The 16,498-nt window shown below is 47.1% G+C and overlaps 9 protein-coding genes across 10 annotated transcripts; 4 read left to right on the top strand and 5 right to left on the bottom strand.

Moving 5' to 3' along the window:
• Positions 1 to 116: 116 nt before the first annotated feature.
• PHATRDRAFT_39325 (predicted protein) lies at positions 117 to 917 on the bottom strand (the record flags this gene model as incomplete). The annotated part of the gene is made up of 1 exon (XM_002183282.1): positions 117 to 917. The coding sequence occupies one exon, from the start codon at positions 915 to 917 to the stop codon at positions 117 to 119; it is 801 nt and encodes a 266-aa protein (XP_002183318.1).
• A 1,142-nt stretch (positions 918 to 2,059) lies between these two features.
• Positions 2,060 to 2,818, top strand: PHATRDRAFT_15482 (predicted protein; the record flags this gene model as incomplete). The annotated part of the gene is made up of 1 exon (XM_002183406.1): positions 2,060 to 2,818. A coding segment is annotated over one exon (759 nt), but the record flags the coding sequence as incomplete, so codon positions are not given.
• A 1,284-nt stretch (positions 2,819 to 4,102) lies between these two features.
• Positions 4,103 to 4,802, top strand: PHATRDRAFT_5904 (predicted protein; the record flags this gene model as incomplete). Its single annotated transcript, XM_002183405.1, has 2 exons — positions 4,103 to 4,294; positions 4,377 to 4,802. Coding segments are annotated over 2 exons (618 nt in total), but the record flags the coding sequence as incomplete, so codon positions are not given.
• Positions 4,803 to 6,022: 1,220 nt separating this feature from the next.
• Positions 6,023 to 7,430, top strand: PHATRDRAFT_48774 (glucokinase; the record flags this gene model as incomplete). Of its 2 annotated transcripts, XM_002183404.1 has the most annotated exons (2): positions 6,023 to 6,061; positions 6,159 to 7,430. In XM_002183404.1, the coding sequence occupies 2 exons, from the start codon at positions 6,023 to 6,025 to the stop codon at positions 7,428 to 7,430; spliced, it is 1,311 nt and encodes a 436-aa protein (XP_002183440.1). The 2 variants fall into 2 exon arrangements, with proteins under 2 accessions (XP_002183440.1, XP_002183439.1); XM_002183403.1 differs by lacking the exon at positions 6,023 to 6,061 and having other exon boundaries at positions 6,139 to 7,430.
• Positions 7,431 to 7,634: 204 nt separating this feature from the next.
• PHATRDRAFT_48773 (predicted protein) lies at positions 7,635 to 8,599 on the bottom strand. The gene is made up of 2 exons (XM_002183281.1): positions 8,304 to 8,599; positions 7,635 to 8,221 (listed from the first exon to the last, which is right to left on the bottom strand). Exons 1-2 carry the CDS (start codon positions 8,535 to 8,537, stop codon positions 7,991 to 7,993), a joined length of 465 nt encoding a protein of 154 aa, XP_002183317.1. The 5' UTR covers positions 8,538 to 8,599; the 3' UTR covers positions 7,635 to 7,990.
• A 914-nt stretch (positions 8,600 to 9,513) lies between these two features.
• PHATRDRAFT_48772 (predicted protein) lies at positions 9,514 to 11,056 on the bottom strand. Its single transcript, XM_002183280.1, has one exon. The coding sequence runs from the start codon at positions 10,836 to 10,838 to the stop codon at positions 9,645 to 9,647; it is 1,194 nt and encodes a 397-aa protein (XP_002183316.1). The 5' UTR covers positions 10,839 to 11,056; the 3' UTR covers positions 9,514 to 9,644.
• A 918-nt stretch (positions 11,057 to 11,974) lies between these two features.
• On the bottom strand, positions 11,975 to 12,334 carry PHATRDRAFT_15468 (predicted protein; the record flags this gene model as incomplete). Its single annotated transcript, XM_002183279.1, has 1 exon — positions 11,975 to 12,334. A coding segment is annotated over one exon (360 nt), but the record flags the coding sequence as incomplete, so codon positions are not given.
• A 2,296-nt stretch (positions 12,335 to 14,630) lies between these two features.
• Positions 14,631 to 15,251, top strand: PHATRDRAFT_15326 (predicted protein; the record flags this gene model as incomplete). The annotated part of the gene is made up of 1 exon (XM_002183402.1): positions 14,631 to 15,251. A coding segment is annotated over one exon (621 nt), but the record flags the coding sequence as incomplete, so codon positions are not given.
• A 241-nt stretch (positions 15,252 to 15,492) lies between these two features.
• PHATRDRAFT_39317 (predicted protein) lies at positions 15,493 to 16,164 on the bottom strand (the record flags this gene model as incomplete). Its single annotated transcript, XM_002183278.1, has 1 exon — positions 15,493 to 16,164. The coding sequence occupies one exon, from the start codon at positions 16,162 to 16,164 to the stop codon at positions 15,493 to 15,495; it is 672 nt and encodes a 223-aa protein (XP_002183314.1).
• Positions 16,165 to 16,498: the final 334 nt, after the last annotated feature.

Genomic DNA, 16,498 nt, shown 5'->3' with positions numbered 1-16,498 from the left:
ACGAGATGGCGATCTTTCAGAAGCGCAACGCTTACAAATATATTTGCTGGTAGTGAAGTACTAATTTAGCGTGTCCGCAAGCAAAATCCTCTCTTTGTTGTGGACCCAAAGCGTTTTTATTGAGGACCCAAAGCGATTAAAACAATTGCTGGAAGGAAAATTGCAGCGACGCCTGCAAAATAGGCAGTCGGAAATCCTGGTCTGGCAAGTTGCTGTACCGCCAACACCGCTAGATATACCGCTGCACCATAAAATGGCACAAATCCCAAATACCCACGCAGTTCGTACATATGGTAGGGATCCAAACTCCCTCGTAAAAAATCGAATCCAGCCTGATTATCGTCGCTCCATTGGTTAGCGATGTATCCCGCCTTTCTGGAGTCTACTACAGCCTCCACTAAACGTTCTTTCTCGGATTCAGTCAGCAAGGTGAGACCTGGATTGTAGATACTGGTATCTTCGTCGGATACGTAGCCGCGATCTAGCTTGACACCTTGATAGTTGATCTCCCCACCAACGCCTTTTCCTTCCGTGATGATTTCGGCGATATTTTCGAAGGCTTTGAGCGTCTCTTCCTTCTTTCCAGCCGCGTCCTTGACACTTTGCAAGGCAAATTGTACGGTTTCGCTTGCGTAGTCGGATGCATCGTACGCCTGCGTTGGCATCGGATTTAGTACCAGCATACTACAAAGTGTTGCCGTTGTCAGCATCTGGCCAACGGTCGGTTTCGAAGACGTTACTACGATGCCATCACGTTCCATCGAAGCGCCAAGGTGTTGTAGCGGAGACATTTTCAATTTTGCATAATGATTTCGTACCGCCACATCCGTCCTTAGTGAAAATTTCTGAGCGGGTAACAGCAGAGCTGATGCATGTGCAAGTAAAGCTGTCAACAGGGTCCTTCGTAGGTTTATCATCGCGAAAGCAGGTTTGGTGGGCTGGATCGTTACGCAAACAAACTACGTGTATACGGCCTCTTGTCGTGCTGTGCACAAAGTTAAAATGGTGGAGGTACCGTTCTTCAATCAAAATCAACCCGGAAAGGTTTCAAGGACAGATCACTTTTCGGACATAATGCAGACACACAGAATCAGAGGGGTGGTAAATGGTGGTAGCGGTAGCAACGTGTCCAGCCAGCCAATAAATAGGATGTGATAGATGTATTGTGAGTTTGCGGCAAAATTACCTTGATTGGGTAAAATGGTGTCTGTCTAGTGTCTGGTGAACACCCCTTTTTGGTTGTGCCGTTCGCCGTTTCGATGAAACAGGGACCGGGCTGACTGTGAACGACACTGGCAGTCGGATACACCATGGAGGTGCGGTGCGACTCCCGGTTGGCGTTACATCACAGAAAGAAACGCCTCGCCAACCGGTCGATGAGACGTGGACGAGTCGGATTTGGCGATCCTCAAGTCAAGGAGTTCGTGATGTGGGAGGCTCACAAATTTCCACAGCGGGTTACCGTACAGCGAGCGGTAGCACCATGGACTCAACAGACACCATTGAAAACGAGAACGAGTCTCCCTTTTTGCACAATGAGGACTTTCCAGCACTCAACGGTTGCAATAAGTTGGTCACGCAAAACCCGAAGATACATCCCGATCCTGATCACTCGGGGACGGCAACGATAGCCGAGATCGCATCGTTCACTGTCGATCCGGTCACCGACTTTGACAGCACAAACGACTTGATGGTTTGTGATACAGAGACGGGAACAGTATCTGTAGAAGATACAGTTGATTCGTCGGCCTCGATGGAATCAACAGACGAGAATGCGGTGGATGACCTGCCAACACTGGACTATTCCGCTGTCCTGGACTTCTTCCGACAGGCGCGCCGATGCCGTCACGAGCGTTGGAAAAGTCAACCATGGGGAATTTTAGGATCGTTTGCCTATCTCGATGACCTACGAGCCGACTTAGAATGGTCTAAGGAGGCGACTTTACGATTTCAAATGAATGGGATGTACTTGGAGTGGAAAGACTATCTCGACCTTCGTGAAAGGCTGGCACCATTACCCTATTTTACGCTTGCTGTCATTGCCGTGTCTACAGGATTAATGATACGGAGTCTACAGCTCAATGACTGGCGGTTTGAGCCAATCCGCTCCAATCCCATGTTTGGACCATCAGCGGAAACCTTGATTAAGATGGGGGCCTTGTATGCTCCATATATTCACGATGAGCAGGAATGGTTTCGCATCTTTGTGCCGATCGTCTTGCATGCAGGTATTATTCACTACGTCATAAATATGCTGGCTATAGGTTTAATTGGGCGGTCTGTTGAGAGGGTTCACGGCTGGTTGAAGACCGCATTGATTTTCCTCATTTCGTCCGTTGGAGGCAACATTGCGAGTGCCTTGCTGATGCCTAGCGCCATCAGTGTCGGTGCATCTGGTGGAATTTTTGGCCTATTGGGCCTCTGTCTGGCTGATGTTTGCGCCAACTGGCATGTCATTCAAGCATCACGGGACGATCCCAGCTACTCTTTCCCAATCCGATCTGTTGTAGTTTGGCTGATTTTCGAGGTGGCACTGAACGTCTCAATTGGATTGACTCCTTATATTGACAATTTTGCTCACATGGGAGGCTTTCTCTATGGCTTCACCTTTGGCTTGGCTATAGTGCAACGGTTGGGTGGAAAGGCTTTCTACCCAAAAATGGAAATCCAGGTGCATAGAATAAGAAAGACTGCTTACCGATTTTGTGGACTTACAGTCACTCTGTTACTTTTGGCCTTGACGTCTTGGAAACTATGGATCAATGATGGCGACGACCCATCCCCGTGTTCCTGGTGTCGGTACCTTTCCTGTGCACCCTTTCCGGCTGGAACCGATAACCCATGGTGGCGTTGCGATGGCTGTGACTACGTGAAAGCTGCGTTTTACGAACACAGCCTAGGTTCTGGGTTCAACGATGAACTCGATCTATTTTGTCCGTACAGTCCCACGGTGACCATAGACCTCGGAACTGTGAAGGATCGATTCCATAGGAGTTTGGTTGATCAACTTCCTGAGTTGTGCCGCAACTTCTGCTAATTTTCCTCTTGTTGGAACGTCCAGGGTGATATACAGTACAATGTCATTGCCTCAAGGCGTCTGCCCTCAACTACACTCTATATTTTCTTCATCGCGAACCACCAAATGCTCAGGTTTGTGAGCGGGACTCGGAATAGGTTTCTACCTGTAGCTCTAAGAGAAACCTACAGGAAGGCCAAGCCATTTGGCTGTCTGTTAGCTGTTTAATGAACAAGCTTTAAAAGGGCGGAACAACTTGACTTTTGACATACAAGTGATGGTTTTCACAATGCTTGGGCATGTACTTATCGAAAACTTCACAAACCTCCCAAGGAGTCAAAAGCCGTGCCAAAGCAGTTTTCTTTCCATTGAGTCATTCCGTGTAGGAAAGTTAAGAGGGGAAAGCTATCAAATCAATCATGACCAGAAGCATACCTGAAAGCTTCAGACAGCAACTAAGTGTAAATATCATCAAATCAGGCTCGGCTAGCTAGTTGTGCTCACAGTCAGTCAAGCGGAGCTGACTATGAACAATTTCTTAGAAATTTGAAAACCGGCCGATTGCGACATGGCTCTAAGTTGAAGGTAAATTACTATCGCACCAGGAAGTTTCAACTAGGCTCCGCTTGGATGGTATCCCTACGTCGTGTCTACTGTTTGGGAGACTCTTGTGCTCACATCGGCATTGTTTCTGGGATAGGAAACGCTTTCTTGACTTCCAGTGCATTTAAACTTAAAATTTGCGCACAATACTTCTATGCGTGGTATATAGGAAACAGAAAAAAATTCCAACAAAAGCATTAAGGCTATTGAGGTTAGCATCCGTTTGCATTAATGGATTTGATAACTCTGATTCCCTCACGGCTACTTTTCTCGTGAACCAAGTAAAGTGTTTCCGCTGGAATGGAATGATTCATACTTTCCGGGTTTCTAGGAAGTCTTGTCACCCCCATTTTGCAACGGAAGAGGCGGCACTAACCGTAAATGTAAACGGACACACATCTTACAGTTAGTTGTCGTCGCCACGATTCATCATCTTCCTTTTGCGACTGGCACGACAACAGGGTGCTGCTAAAATTTTCAACGATGGGAAATGTATGGGGCCGAGATAAACCATTAAAGGAGGTTCTGCGGGAGAACAAGCGCATGATAAATAGGGCGGTCCGAGAGCTGGATCGAGAGAAGGCTGGACTTGAAAGGGAAGAAAAACGTTTGACGATTGAGATCAAAAAGGCGGCGAAGGAAAACCAAATGCAGTCTGTGAAAATCATGGCTAAGGTATGTGTATCTTTACGAACGTGTGGCGTGGTAGTCTGGTAGTGGCTGCATAACTGACCAAATGTTGCTGTGGTGCTCCCAGGATCTGGTGAGGACGCGACAATATATTACCAAATTTATTGAAATGCGATCGCATTTGCAAGGATGCGCTCTGAAACTTCAGACCGTCAAATCTCACCAAGCAATGGCAGAAGCTATGCAAAATACTGCAAAGGCTATGGGGAAAATGAACAAAGCCGTCAACGTCCCCACGATCACGAAAATGATGGCAGAGTTTGAAAAGGAAAATGCACGCACTGATATGATGCAAGAAGTAATGGGCGACGCTATCGATGATGCGTTAGAAGGTGAAGGGACCGAGGAGGAAGAAGACAGGATTGTCGGTCAAGTTTTGGATGAAATTGGCATCACATTCGGAGAAGAATTGCCCGCGACGGCTGGATTGACGGTACCGACGAATGGTGTGGCTGAAGGCCCGACGAAGGTAGCTGCTGTTGCTGGAGGTGGAGGCGACGATCCAGCGTTATCGGAACTAGAGGCAAGGTTGAACAATCTCAAGCGATAAGCACTCTGAAAACTGGTGAATTAGGTTATCCCGTTCCGTTATGGTTTTGGCGTGCGCTTGGTATAGAAAACGTACTCGTCTTCTTTCAGACCAGTTTGTCCGGCGTGGACAATCCGAATGTCGTCGTCCATATACGACGTTCTCCAGATACGAGACGTGTTGCCAGGAAATTCCTTTATAAACAGCGGATGTCCTAGTACGGCGATTTGAAGCTTTAAAAATGTTACCTTCCAATGATCCTCTCCAAAGTCCTGTTTCTGCTGTTGTGTCTTATTGCCGACAAGAAGCGTCCCATCCCATTCTTCCCAAACACCATCTAACGTCGCTGTAAGCCAGTCGTTTGGAGGAACCTTGAGCAAGTTTTTGTAAGATTTGGTTGAGGAGCCGGAGATGAGCTGCTCAGAGGTTCCTTGGAACGGACCCAGTTGACCATTTGATGGAGGGGGACAATTCGTGTACCACACGTGCCATTCACCCAAAAACTCTCGGCTTCGATTGGGCGAAGCTGCACTAGGAATCTTCTCAAATTCAGAGATCAGACGCTCAGGATTCTCGTCGCTGGCAATGGAAGCATCAATTAGTGCTCGGAGCTCTTCCTTGTGGGCCGCTGTAATGGTGCTTGAGGAGGAGGAAGATTTCAAAACAAAAGGCGAAAGTTTGGTTGTTCGCGCGCCAGGAAAAAATCCTGCACAGGTGGATAAGGTATCAGTCAGCCACAAAAATGCAAGAAAGCACTCCCCTCGTCTCGTATCATTTGCATTTACAGTCAATTGTAACAAAAGGGCATGTGAAGCGAATGTTTGCTCGGAGTCCCGATATCTGCAGGGTTCCGGTTCAAGTTCCGGTTAGGGTTCTGTTGACTGGGAAGTTCTGAACGTCTCCGTAGTTTCTGATGCGAGCAAATTTCAGACAACCTCGTATCTTTCACTAATACCTCTATCGTTCGAAATTCCAACATAAATGTAACTGTGAGTGCGTTGTAAAAATAGCTATATTTGGTTGACTGAGAGTGCAGGCGTCGAAGTCAAATAAGGATTGACTATGAGCGGCAAATCAAATATATACCATGAGACTACAAAGTCGATTTGGAACAACTAAACAGAGTCTCTGACGGGACTCGATCGCCCTAGATCGGAAACTTGGATGTGGCGCAGAGACAGTGAATGTCTACAATTATCTTTGGCGGAATCGCGATGGCTTTAGTCTCCGTTTTCCGGCGATCGTAGATTCCTTTCGAACACAACTTCATCTCGGTGTTTCTCATACCCTCTATTCTGCACCATGACGAACCTTCGTAAGTCCATCTACTTGCTGACGGCAGATGTCGGTGGGACCAACAGTCGTATGAGCTTGTACGACGCCGAGGCGACGTGTTGCGAAGACAAGCCCCTTGTCGTCAAGTATTACCGAAATTCCGAACATCTTACGTGCCACGTCGACGACCCCAAGGCCTTTCCCAAGCATATTGTGATTCCCTTTCTCAAGTACTGCTGGAACGAAGCTGAGAAAAAGGACGATCTTGTTCCATTGAAATCTTGTCAAATTATCGCGTGTTTCGCCACGGCCGGAATTGTGTCCAACAACAAAGTCAACATGACAAATCTAGACGACTTGCTCATCGACGGCAACGCCATTCAAAATGACCAGAAGGATCCCTATTTGAAGCATGTCATCGTTTGCAAAATTATCAACGACTTCGTAGCCCAAGGGTACGGCTGCTTGACACTCAGCGAATCCGACGTCGTTCATCTCGGCGGCCCTCAGTCCTTTCCTTTGGAATCGCTCAAGAATGGACCCAAGGTCTGTGTGGGTGCCGGTACCGGGCTCGGAGAGTGCTATTTAACGCAAGGTTCCGTATCAGACGAATACACCTGCTTTCCCAGTGAAGGTGGTCACGTAGAGTACGCCCCACGGCACAACCTTGAGGTAAGGTTATTTGAATTTTTGAACGAAAAGTTCTGCACGAAGGATCGGATCTCTGTCGAGCGAGTTGTTTCCGGGAAGGGCCTCGCCAACGTGTACGAGTTTCTCGCACACGAATTTCCAGAGCGCATCCTTCCCGAAGTTCACGACCAGTTTCTGAACTCGGGAGATGAACAAGGCAAGATCGTATCGGACAACGCGACGGAGGGATCATTGTGTTTGCAGGCGATGAGTATAATGATGAGTGCGTACGGATGTGAAGTGGGATCGGCTGCTATCAAATTCATTCCAACGGGTGGTTTGTTTGTGACGGGAGGTTTGACTCCCAAGAACATCAAATATATTCATGGACACAATACGGAATTTATGCTGGCGTACCGTAACAAGGGTCGAGTTTCGACACTTTTGGATCGTATCCCTCTGTTTGCTGTTATGGTGGAGGACTTGGGTGTACGCGGTGCACACAAGGCTGCCAGGATGGAGTATGAGCGATTCCTTCGGGACAATGACCAGACTAATGGTGCAGTCAAACGAAAATCAACATCGTTGGGAAAATTGGTCCAGGAATATGCTTGGACTTCCATGGCACTGTCGGCGATCGCAGCGCTGACAGTGAATGCACTTTTGAATCGTAAATCTTGGAAGTAGTCACCGAGTCCCTCGTCAAAGGATGCTGCCTTTTTTGAGTGCAAGCTCAATGTCTTGGCTTCGATGTTTAAGCGGGTTTCCATTCATTTGCATTGATGTTGGCGTGTAACCTAGAACCTTTTAGTGATAGGTCATCAGGTCTAAAATGAATTGGAACCATCGTTCAGAACTCGACCGACGGAAAGCGGGTCAACATGAGTTTATGAGAGTCTACTTGTCTCCTACATATAGATTGTACGATTTGTGTTCGACCGCGCAACGCATTACAACCAGAGGCGCGTTTAGAGAAATTTTGAAGGGTCTGCCTTACAGAAAGGGTGCCGGAAGATGACCGCTGTCGCTCGGAAGTAACTCATTAGAGCAAGGCATTGAGACGCCTAGGATTCACAAACTTTTGTTGACCCAACGATTAAGTATGCGCGCTTTGATCGAAAGTTGGTACCAGAAGCATTTTTGACTTGTTTCATTTTCGCGATGTCCGCAAGCTTTCACAATCAAAGAAAGCAGTTTAAAAATTCCTTTCGTCGTGGTCGGTGAGAAACAAGGTCGTTCGGACCTGACTACTCCATCACAGGCGGGCTGGGTGGTGAAAATAGTCGATTGAAATCGTCAATATCGATCTTACCGTCCAATGAGCAGAGGGAAACCAAGACTTTCGCACGTTTCTGTGATACAGGCTCGCCCACGTCCTGCGCCAATCGTTGAACATCATCTTTTGTCAAATATCCTTTCCCGCCACTATCTATCAAATCGAAGGTAGACTGCATATTTAGCTCTCTGTTTCGCTTATACTGTGAGCGTGGTGGGCGTGATTATAGCATCAGTATCCGTGTTATTGTGTTCACTTCTTGCGAGTCGGGGGGAAATACTTACTCGAGAAAGGACCAACAGAGCTGTGTCGATGGACACGCCGTTTTTCTCGACGTCCACCAAGTTTGCAACCAATTTTCCTCCCAGTTCTTCCAAAGTCATCCGCATCGGCTCAAAGCCTAGACCAATGTAAAGAGTGCGAAGATCTTCGAGACTGATCCGACCTTGTACGCCATCGTCGAGCACTTCAAATGCAGCTCGAATATCAAATTCGTCAATCGCTGACAGCGAATGCATTGGAATCGCGATAAGTGAGTGGATCAATCTAGGTGACGGCTTCGGCTTGCTTTTTCTAGGGGAATCGAGTTCTTCACTGCAGAGAGAAGATGTAAGGCGACGAATTGGATGCTAGGATTCCCGAGGAAAGCTGTGGTAGAAAATTCTCCGTACCTTACGTCATGAATTCGCTAATGTTGCGAAGCTTCTCCAGGATTGCTGTTTGGACCTCGTTCGTATTAACAGTAGTAACCGTAAAAATATCTTTATGCCGTGAGACATCTGAAAATTACATCATGTAAACACTTCTTCGATGGCAAAATGGATTTTGCTGCGTCGTAAGGGGTCCGTCAATACCTAGCTAAAAACTAATTCGAGAAAGGATGATGCGACTTCCAATTAGATTAAAGCTGCGAAAACGATTTATACCAAGCGTAGACAACATGTACGTTCAAAATTCTCTCTTGCATACCAGCACGACTCAGTGTCATTTTTGTAAGGTAGCAATGAACAGTTTATGACCTTCCTTTAGAGCCTTCTCTCTACACTCGGTACCGTGCGCTATAGGAGTCAGGTGGTGGTGAATGATCGTGCCAAGGCAAGCCACCCTTGTCCTTCCTGCAACATCATATGAAAGCAAGACTTTCGTAAGATTCGCTCATTCGCACACATACCGTTCAAAGCGCCCGAGCTTGAGGCGGACTCGTCTAACAGTAAGTCAATGGAGACGGTACTAGAGTTTTTCGCGAGGCTTAGCTTGTCTAGCAGCTTGGACGATGTCGAAAATTTGAGTGCACATGATGATTCGTCGGGATTGCATAAGTTCAGAAGCGTACTATACTCTTTAAGCTAAAAATAAAGTGAAGGATTCGAACACGCTCTTTTCCGATGGTTGGTCAAGCTGAAAAGTTAGTGATCTTGAAAAGAAGACCCAAGCATACTAATTTAATGTTTGGCATGTAAAGGGCTGAGCACAAAATTACCTTGCAGCGCCGTCAACTCCTAGTGCCATTATACGCCAGCCATTCCCGCGTCGCCCCACTTGTATCGCTGCATTTGCATCGAGATATGACGAGGAGAAGAATATTGTTGGGCCACTCACGGACTATTTAAAGGTTCTTTGCAAGCTTAGATGGAAGCCAAGTCTCGTTCGCTCTTAAAAGGCTCAGTCCTCTTATGCTCTTTTTCCGCGTCGGTAAGAAGTGCCGTGATGCCGCAGTTACTGGAATAGTATCTTGATGTATATGAAGGTTGAGAGTCGCTCCAAAGAGCTTTGGCGCACACGTCTTTGCCGTGTTCGATGGCAGCCGATGAGTGAGATACAAGCAGAAGTAGTCGCTCCACGCCAGCGTCGTATACAGGGAAATGGCCACTTTCCAGTAAAGTGCTGCGAGCAGCTTCTGCAGAACTCGTGGTATTCAGCCGCTGCAAAGTATCCGCCGGCAAGCCAATCCTACCGAATGCACTCGTCGATTTGCAGCCAATTCCAGCACCGACCATGTGGTGTCGGGTGCCTGCTTTCACTGCCATTATTAATGATGGCAAGGTTGCCACCGTCTGAAAGCCCAATGCGTGCCAGCCATCTCCCCCGCCCCAATCGCGATCGATCACTGTAACAATATCGTCAGGATTCTCATCTTTCGCAAAGGCTCGAATTAGTTTAGTGATGCCTCCAATGACTGTTTCATCTCGACGAGAGCAGAATCGTATCAGCTCATGTGATCGATGATTAACTCCTTTTCGCACGACGTTACGCCGAGAACTGAAGGATGCGACGGCCACCAACTCTCCTATGTCATCTTTAGTATACAGACCGTACGCGAACTTGGTTCGGGTAGCTGCCCATAGGTGGTGGCACTGTAAAAACTCTACAGCCGTTGGGTTGTCAATCCGACGAGCCACTGTTTGGCGAGCGTATATTCGTCGTTTGATTCGGCCTAGGCGCTGCAGTAGGCGAGATTTCACAATGTCCTCTTTGGCCTGCCAAACATCTTGATGCAAATGAATAATGGGGTCGTTCTTGCTTGCACGATTTGTCATGTCTCTCGTAAGATTGGGAGACGCGCAATTCATTGGGCAGGTTGGTGAAGGAAGCAGGTGGAGTCGCAAGTTGTTCTGCTTGCCGGTAACATTTATGATACGACGATTGGACAGCTGCTCACCTTCGACCTCAGTCCAAGGCAAGCTATTTTCATCAAGCCAAGACGTTACGATTTGGGAGTAGTAAGGCGCAACCGATCGGCAGGTAGACAGTTCAAAGCAAGCACCACGACTGAAAAAAGTCACCGTCGAAAACGCCAGTTGAGCCGTGCTCTTTCGCATCGCAAGCAGCAGAATGTTTGGTCGTTCAGTTCTCCAGTCGCCGCAGTTTCTGCGATACGTCCGAGCAGCTGAAATTAGTAAGCGTACAGCAGCTGTAAGAGCGACTCAAGAACCATGCAAACAAACAATCCCAGAGTCCTGGAATGAAGCTTATCCAAAACCAAACACCTTAGGAAAGGTGGTCATTGCCGAACAGGTTTGAAGACAAATTAATCTGTTGTGACGGAGATTATGGCAAGCACTGGAGCAAACGGACTTGAAGCTTGTTCCTTGTCAGCTAATGCAGCGTTGTGTTTCTTTTTTGTATCGGCGATTCTGCTAAATTTATTGACACTTAAGGACTTTTCTAGCGTAATTGGAGTTTACGGGTGTTCGCTCCTCTAGACTGAAGTAGCTACCAATTACTATTGGGAATTTGTCCCAAACTGCAGCGAACTAGCATAATGGATTGCGCCAAAATAGTCTTATTGCTAAAAAGTAGCTCCTTACTGTTAGTTCTAGCTAGACAACTGTTGTGCACATCCAAAACTTCCATGTTCCACGACAAATACCGCTCTAGGCAACCTATTTTCACTGGCAGATTTGCGACTGCCAGCAAATTCCATCAGGTTGCAAGGTAACTTCTTGTGTAAAACGAAGACGGCGTTCCCCAACAGACAGACTATGCGCGAACCATAAGTCCTTCACCGTATAGATCGAGTGTGTTGTTCCAATGTCTGCTTGAATGAAGCATGAACCACTTTATTGCTTATGCGGTTGCCTCGAAATTGTCTCAAAGAAGATCCCAAACGGACTTTCCGGCGAGATGGTAACCCACAACACTCATTCTTGAATTTGATAGTGATTGCAAATTACATCATACTTATGTCTGCGCTTTAATATTCTCTAGCCTTTTGCTCCTCTGTTTGATGTTGGTGCACGGTGTACCATGTAATAGCTGCTTTTTGATGTGTGTTGTTGCCATAATGATATCCATGTTCTATCTACGACGATCTACCTGCGGCTGCCACAGCTGCGGTGACGGCCCCTTCAATCGCCCTCACAGTGTCTTCTGCATCTTCGTCGCTCTCGTCTCCATCATTCTGCTCTGACTCGTTGCCTTTGTCGTGCTCAGGATCACCAGGCTCGGGACGTGCGACCTTGACAATGACGCCAATAAAGTTGACAATGTTATTTTGCGCGTCACGCAATGCGGCAATAAAGAGCTTGTTCCAAAATGGTGTACCATCGGCAGTGTAGTTCATGAGAGTGACAGTAACGTCTTCACCCTCAGATAAATTCTTGCGAATCTGGTTGACTTTTTCTTGACTTGTCTCGGTACCTTGCAAAAATCGGCAATTGCGTCCAAGGACCTGCTCGCGCGTGTACCCGGTGAGTTTCAAAAAATCATCGGACGCAAAAACGATCGGATTGTCCTGAAGCGATGGATCGGTGATCATGAACGAGTGTTGGGAACTCTGGATGCTTCTGACTAGGTTAAAGTCCTGAGAATCCATATCGTTTTCTTCGCCACAAGCTTCCAGAACAGACGATGGAAGATTCTCGGCGGCATTGCACCCTTCCAATATTTTCTTTCCCTCCTCCCCGCTAATGTTGACCTTGACCAGCTCCTTGAGAACTAGATTTTCACGCTGCAAATCCATTATTTCCTTCTGAAGCGATTCGAAGAAGAACTTTTTGCGAAGGCGAGTTCGCCGTGCCAGAATTCGATTTCGCTCCCGTCTTCGATCAATCTGAGCCTGAGACTTCTTCCGTCCCCGCCCTTGGTTTTGTATGGCTCGTGCAGCAGCTGCTGCCAGCTGATCGCCGCCCAAAAAGGCGGATCCAGTGGGCCCTCCAGATACAGCCAACAGGGCGCTACCTGACATGCCATCAATTCGACGACGTTTCGACGTGGCGGTACTATTTGCATGTTGCTGCTGATGGTGGTGAAAGACCAGACCTTGACCATCATTGCCAGGCATGGATACTTGCGTTGGAAGTGCAGGAAAACTGAGAGAAGGGGATGGTGCAATGGGCATACCAGATGTGGCCACTGCAACATAACTAGGGCCCTCGTGAGAAGCTGCAAATTTTTGAACCTCAGCGCTGATTTCGTTCGAATCGGCAACAGTTGGCAAGGCACCATCTTCACTATTCTCAGGGGATACAGTTGAGGAAAGATGAGCCGCGCCGTCCATGCTAAAAGTAGATGTGTAAGTAAGAGTCGAAGCGAACCTTAACATTTGTTCACTCGACATATGTAGAAAACACTCACTTGAAATCAAAAGTCACCCCACTGGAAGTCAACGTGCCATCGTTTAGAAGATACTCAGTCAACATGTCAACGTCGAATGCGTCACAGTCTCCCCAGGTATCTGCACCAGAAGTATTGTTGGCCCTCCCAAATCGGGGCATTTGCAAATTTTGGGCCATGGTGAAATTGAAGTCGAGGGATCTACAATGGCAAGCAAATAAAGACAACTGGAATTGTGAGAGATAAGCTGCACAGAACAGCGAACTATTTACAGATACCATTATCGTAATGCGATCCGACAAAAACACAACAATTAAGCTCTCACTAGAAATTCCCAATCAAGCGAAGTCCCCCATTTCTGAAAGGGAGATCTTTACGGTTGGATGGTTGTCACCATGGAGGATGTGAAGGAAACCAGACATCAGCGGAACCGGAGAGTAAACTTTAAAAAGGATCCAAGTTGATCCGAAAGACACGAAAGAAAAATCGTGAAACGCACACATGTACAGTTCTAGCAACGACAGATCAACTTCAAAATCAGGAGAGGTCGGGTTCTATCCATTCGGAATCACACCGTCCAGAAGGCTAAGACTGATCGAACGACGAAGTTCTTGTCTTACATAGAAAGTCAAACAGCGAAAGCAGTTGTGCGGCTTGTCAACCAAGGACCGCAACCAAAATCAAGGTCTGAGTTTATCGCTCACAAACGATTTTGATCAATGGCTTGTTGTTCGAGCAAAGTGATTTTCCATGCCACCAGTTGGCCGCGGTGTCCTTCCGTAGGACGCAGTAGGCTTTCTACAGCGAGATTCGAACTTCAAGCGGGAAAAAGACACGAAACGCCTTCACGAGAACGAGAGACCCTTGGCAACCCCCAATTACAATGAGAGACGCCTTGTATGCGACACTAACCTTTGATCTATTCACAATTCCGAATAAGGTAACTTTGCACTTCCAATTGTGCTTTGAGCGTGCAATGGGAGGGTAAATAGGCGAACGATGGCAAAATTTTCGTATCCTTCCTGAGTGATTCCAATCGTCGCCATCAAGCCAGAAATTTCAACGTGCGCTGCGGCAAGAATTTGATAGGAATTCCTACACTACTGGAATCCTTCTGGTTCAGATGCTCTATATTTCTGTGTATGTTGTCAGAGTGGCCGTTCCCGTGATCTCTCGTTAAGAGTGATGGTGTCAAAGCGTGTGTCGTTCAGAATTTCTGAATGTGACGAAGGCACGACACAATATAGCCAATAGTGGCTCAAAAATCCTGATACATTCAACGCCATAAAAAAGGCGAACCAAAACGAATTGACCATGACATCGCGCCTACAGATTTTATGCTTACGGAGTCTACTCTCCATGACAGCTACCCGCACTTATTAGATTTTGTCTTCGTCTTGTATTAGTTACTGGACACACCAGTAGACTGTATGCCGACGAATCTTCAGATTGATGCTCCTCAGACCTTGACGGGTCTATTTCCTGATTCGTCGGACGAGGAAGATAATGGAGGAATCGTCGAACCCACCTTTGAAACGCAGGACATTGCATTAGTTGGCGAGAGGCTGCAGATCCGACAATATGATTATCACTCACACAATGCAAATCGGGTCTGGCCCGGAACATTTAATCTTGCCGAGTATTTACTGAACGCGAGGCATGGGGAAGGCCTTCTTAATTGGGGTGCGGTTTTAGAACTCGGCACTGCGACTGGGTTACTAGCTATTCGCTTAGCCCTGGTATCGACCCAGCATTCACAAGACAGAACTTCCGTTGTTTATTGTGAATCAATCGTCACAAGCGATGTCGAGGACGAACGTGGGGAGGTTGCCGAAAATATCGCCTTCAACTATCGACTCAACCGCATTGAGAAGCCGCCCCCACATGTACCCCATACCTGGGGCACGGGTTGGAAAACTTCCATGGAGAAGGCAGGCCTCGACTCAGGTACATCTTTTGATACAATTATTGCCAGTGACATTTTGCTGTACGTCAGTGCATACCCGGCATTGGTGGAAACACTTGAAGAGCTTATTCCGCCAGATTCCAACTCGAAATTCATCATGAGTTGGAATAGACGGATGAAGGAAAGTCAAGAATTCTTTGACAGAATCAAAAAAGTGGGGTTCGATTGCACGCATGAAGGCAAATGCATATACATTTTCAAGCGAACATAGGCAGAAATCTTAGAAGTCGCACAAGTTTACCATAAAAAGCATACAATCGACGCTGGAAAGTGAACGGATCGCTTGGGAAGCACAACTGCAGCTGTAGATACTCTAGAACAGCTGCGCATTACAATGATGAACACCATCTCCTCAAGTTCAACTTTTCGATCAATGGCAAGAATCGTTTTGTGAAAAACATCTCAATGTTTCTATAAAGCTATGATTCATCTATAGTCGGGTTGGCGGACGCTCATGGACTTGCTCCAGTTCTTGTAGAAAAGAAAACAGGATCGTCTCCGAGACAACCTATTGTAGCCACCGCTCGTGGACTAGTCTCGAGGTATAGGTCTTTTTCGTCCATCACTATTGGAGCCTGTTTTGTCGATAAGAAACCCTCAGAGTCAAAATGTCCGTTTACCTCGCCTTTGTGTGTCCAATATTCTAATTCCTCCACATCTGCTCCATCGTGATTGCTTGGCTGCTGTTGCATTTCCTGAAGCCTATCACGTAGAAGACTGAAGCAGGAAACTTTTGCAAACGCGTTCGTGGTGCAGCCTTTCGCTTTAAGATCCTGTTGAAATTCGTTGAACTGATTTGAGTCTCTCAAAATACTGCTAAGTTGATCAGTTGACAGAGAGTTGGCCAAGATCTCCTGTTTATGAAGGTCCAATCGATTCTGTAGACTGGTATTGGTGGTATCGGCGGACGGAAAGCTGTCGTATATAGAAGAGCATTTACCGCTACGCATGCGCCAACGGTGTAGCATGGCGCTACCCCGTCGCCGCGTCGATTGTTTAGGCGACAACGCGGCGGCTACTGTTACGGTCGGAGGCCCGGTAGGCACGGCGCTGGTTGATGTCGTACTTCCCGTAGCACTGGTGCCGACGGTCGCCAACGATTTGCTTTGTTGATGCTGCCACATTTCTCGCGAAGACAGCAGCACAAGTTTACCTTTCTTGGGAGAGTCGTTTTGACGTAACATGAATTTGGATGATCCTGATTCTAAATTGAGTGAAACTCCGAAGCACACGGTTCTCTCGGGATGTTGTGTGAAGGTTATCGATCCATTATTTTGTGTTGGAGACTTGTAAATTGAGAGTGACAATGAGATATGAGCAATCTAACGGATAGCCTCGGCCTGCGTCATAGATATTAATTTATCCTATATTGAATTGTCTGACCGGGGTGAGCTATTTCTACCGACTGGGAACCATATTCTGGTGAAGTCCCCAACCTTATTCGTTGAAAGGGCACTG

The sequence above is a fragment of the Phaeodactylum tricornutum genome, chromosome 19 (genome assembly GCF_000150955.2).
Source record: "Phaeodactylum tricornutum CCAP 1055/1 chromosome 19, whole genome shotgun sequence".
In the NCBI taxonomy this organism is placed as follows: domain Eukaryota; phylum Bacillariophyta; class Bacillariophyceae; order Surirellales; family Neidiaceae; genus Phaeodactylum; species Phaeodactylum tricornutum.
This window is presented reverse-complemented; position numbering and strand designations above follow the sequence as displayed.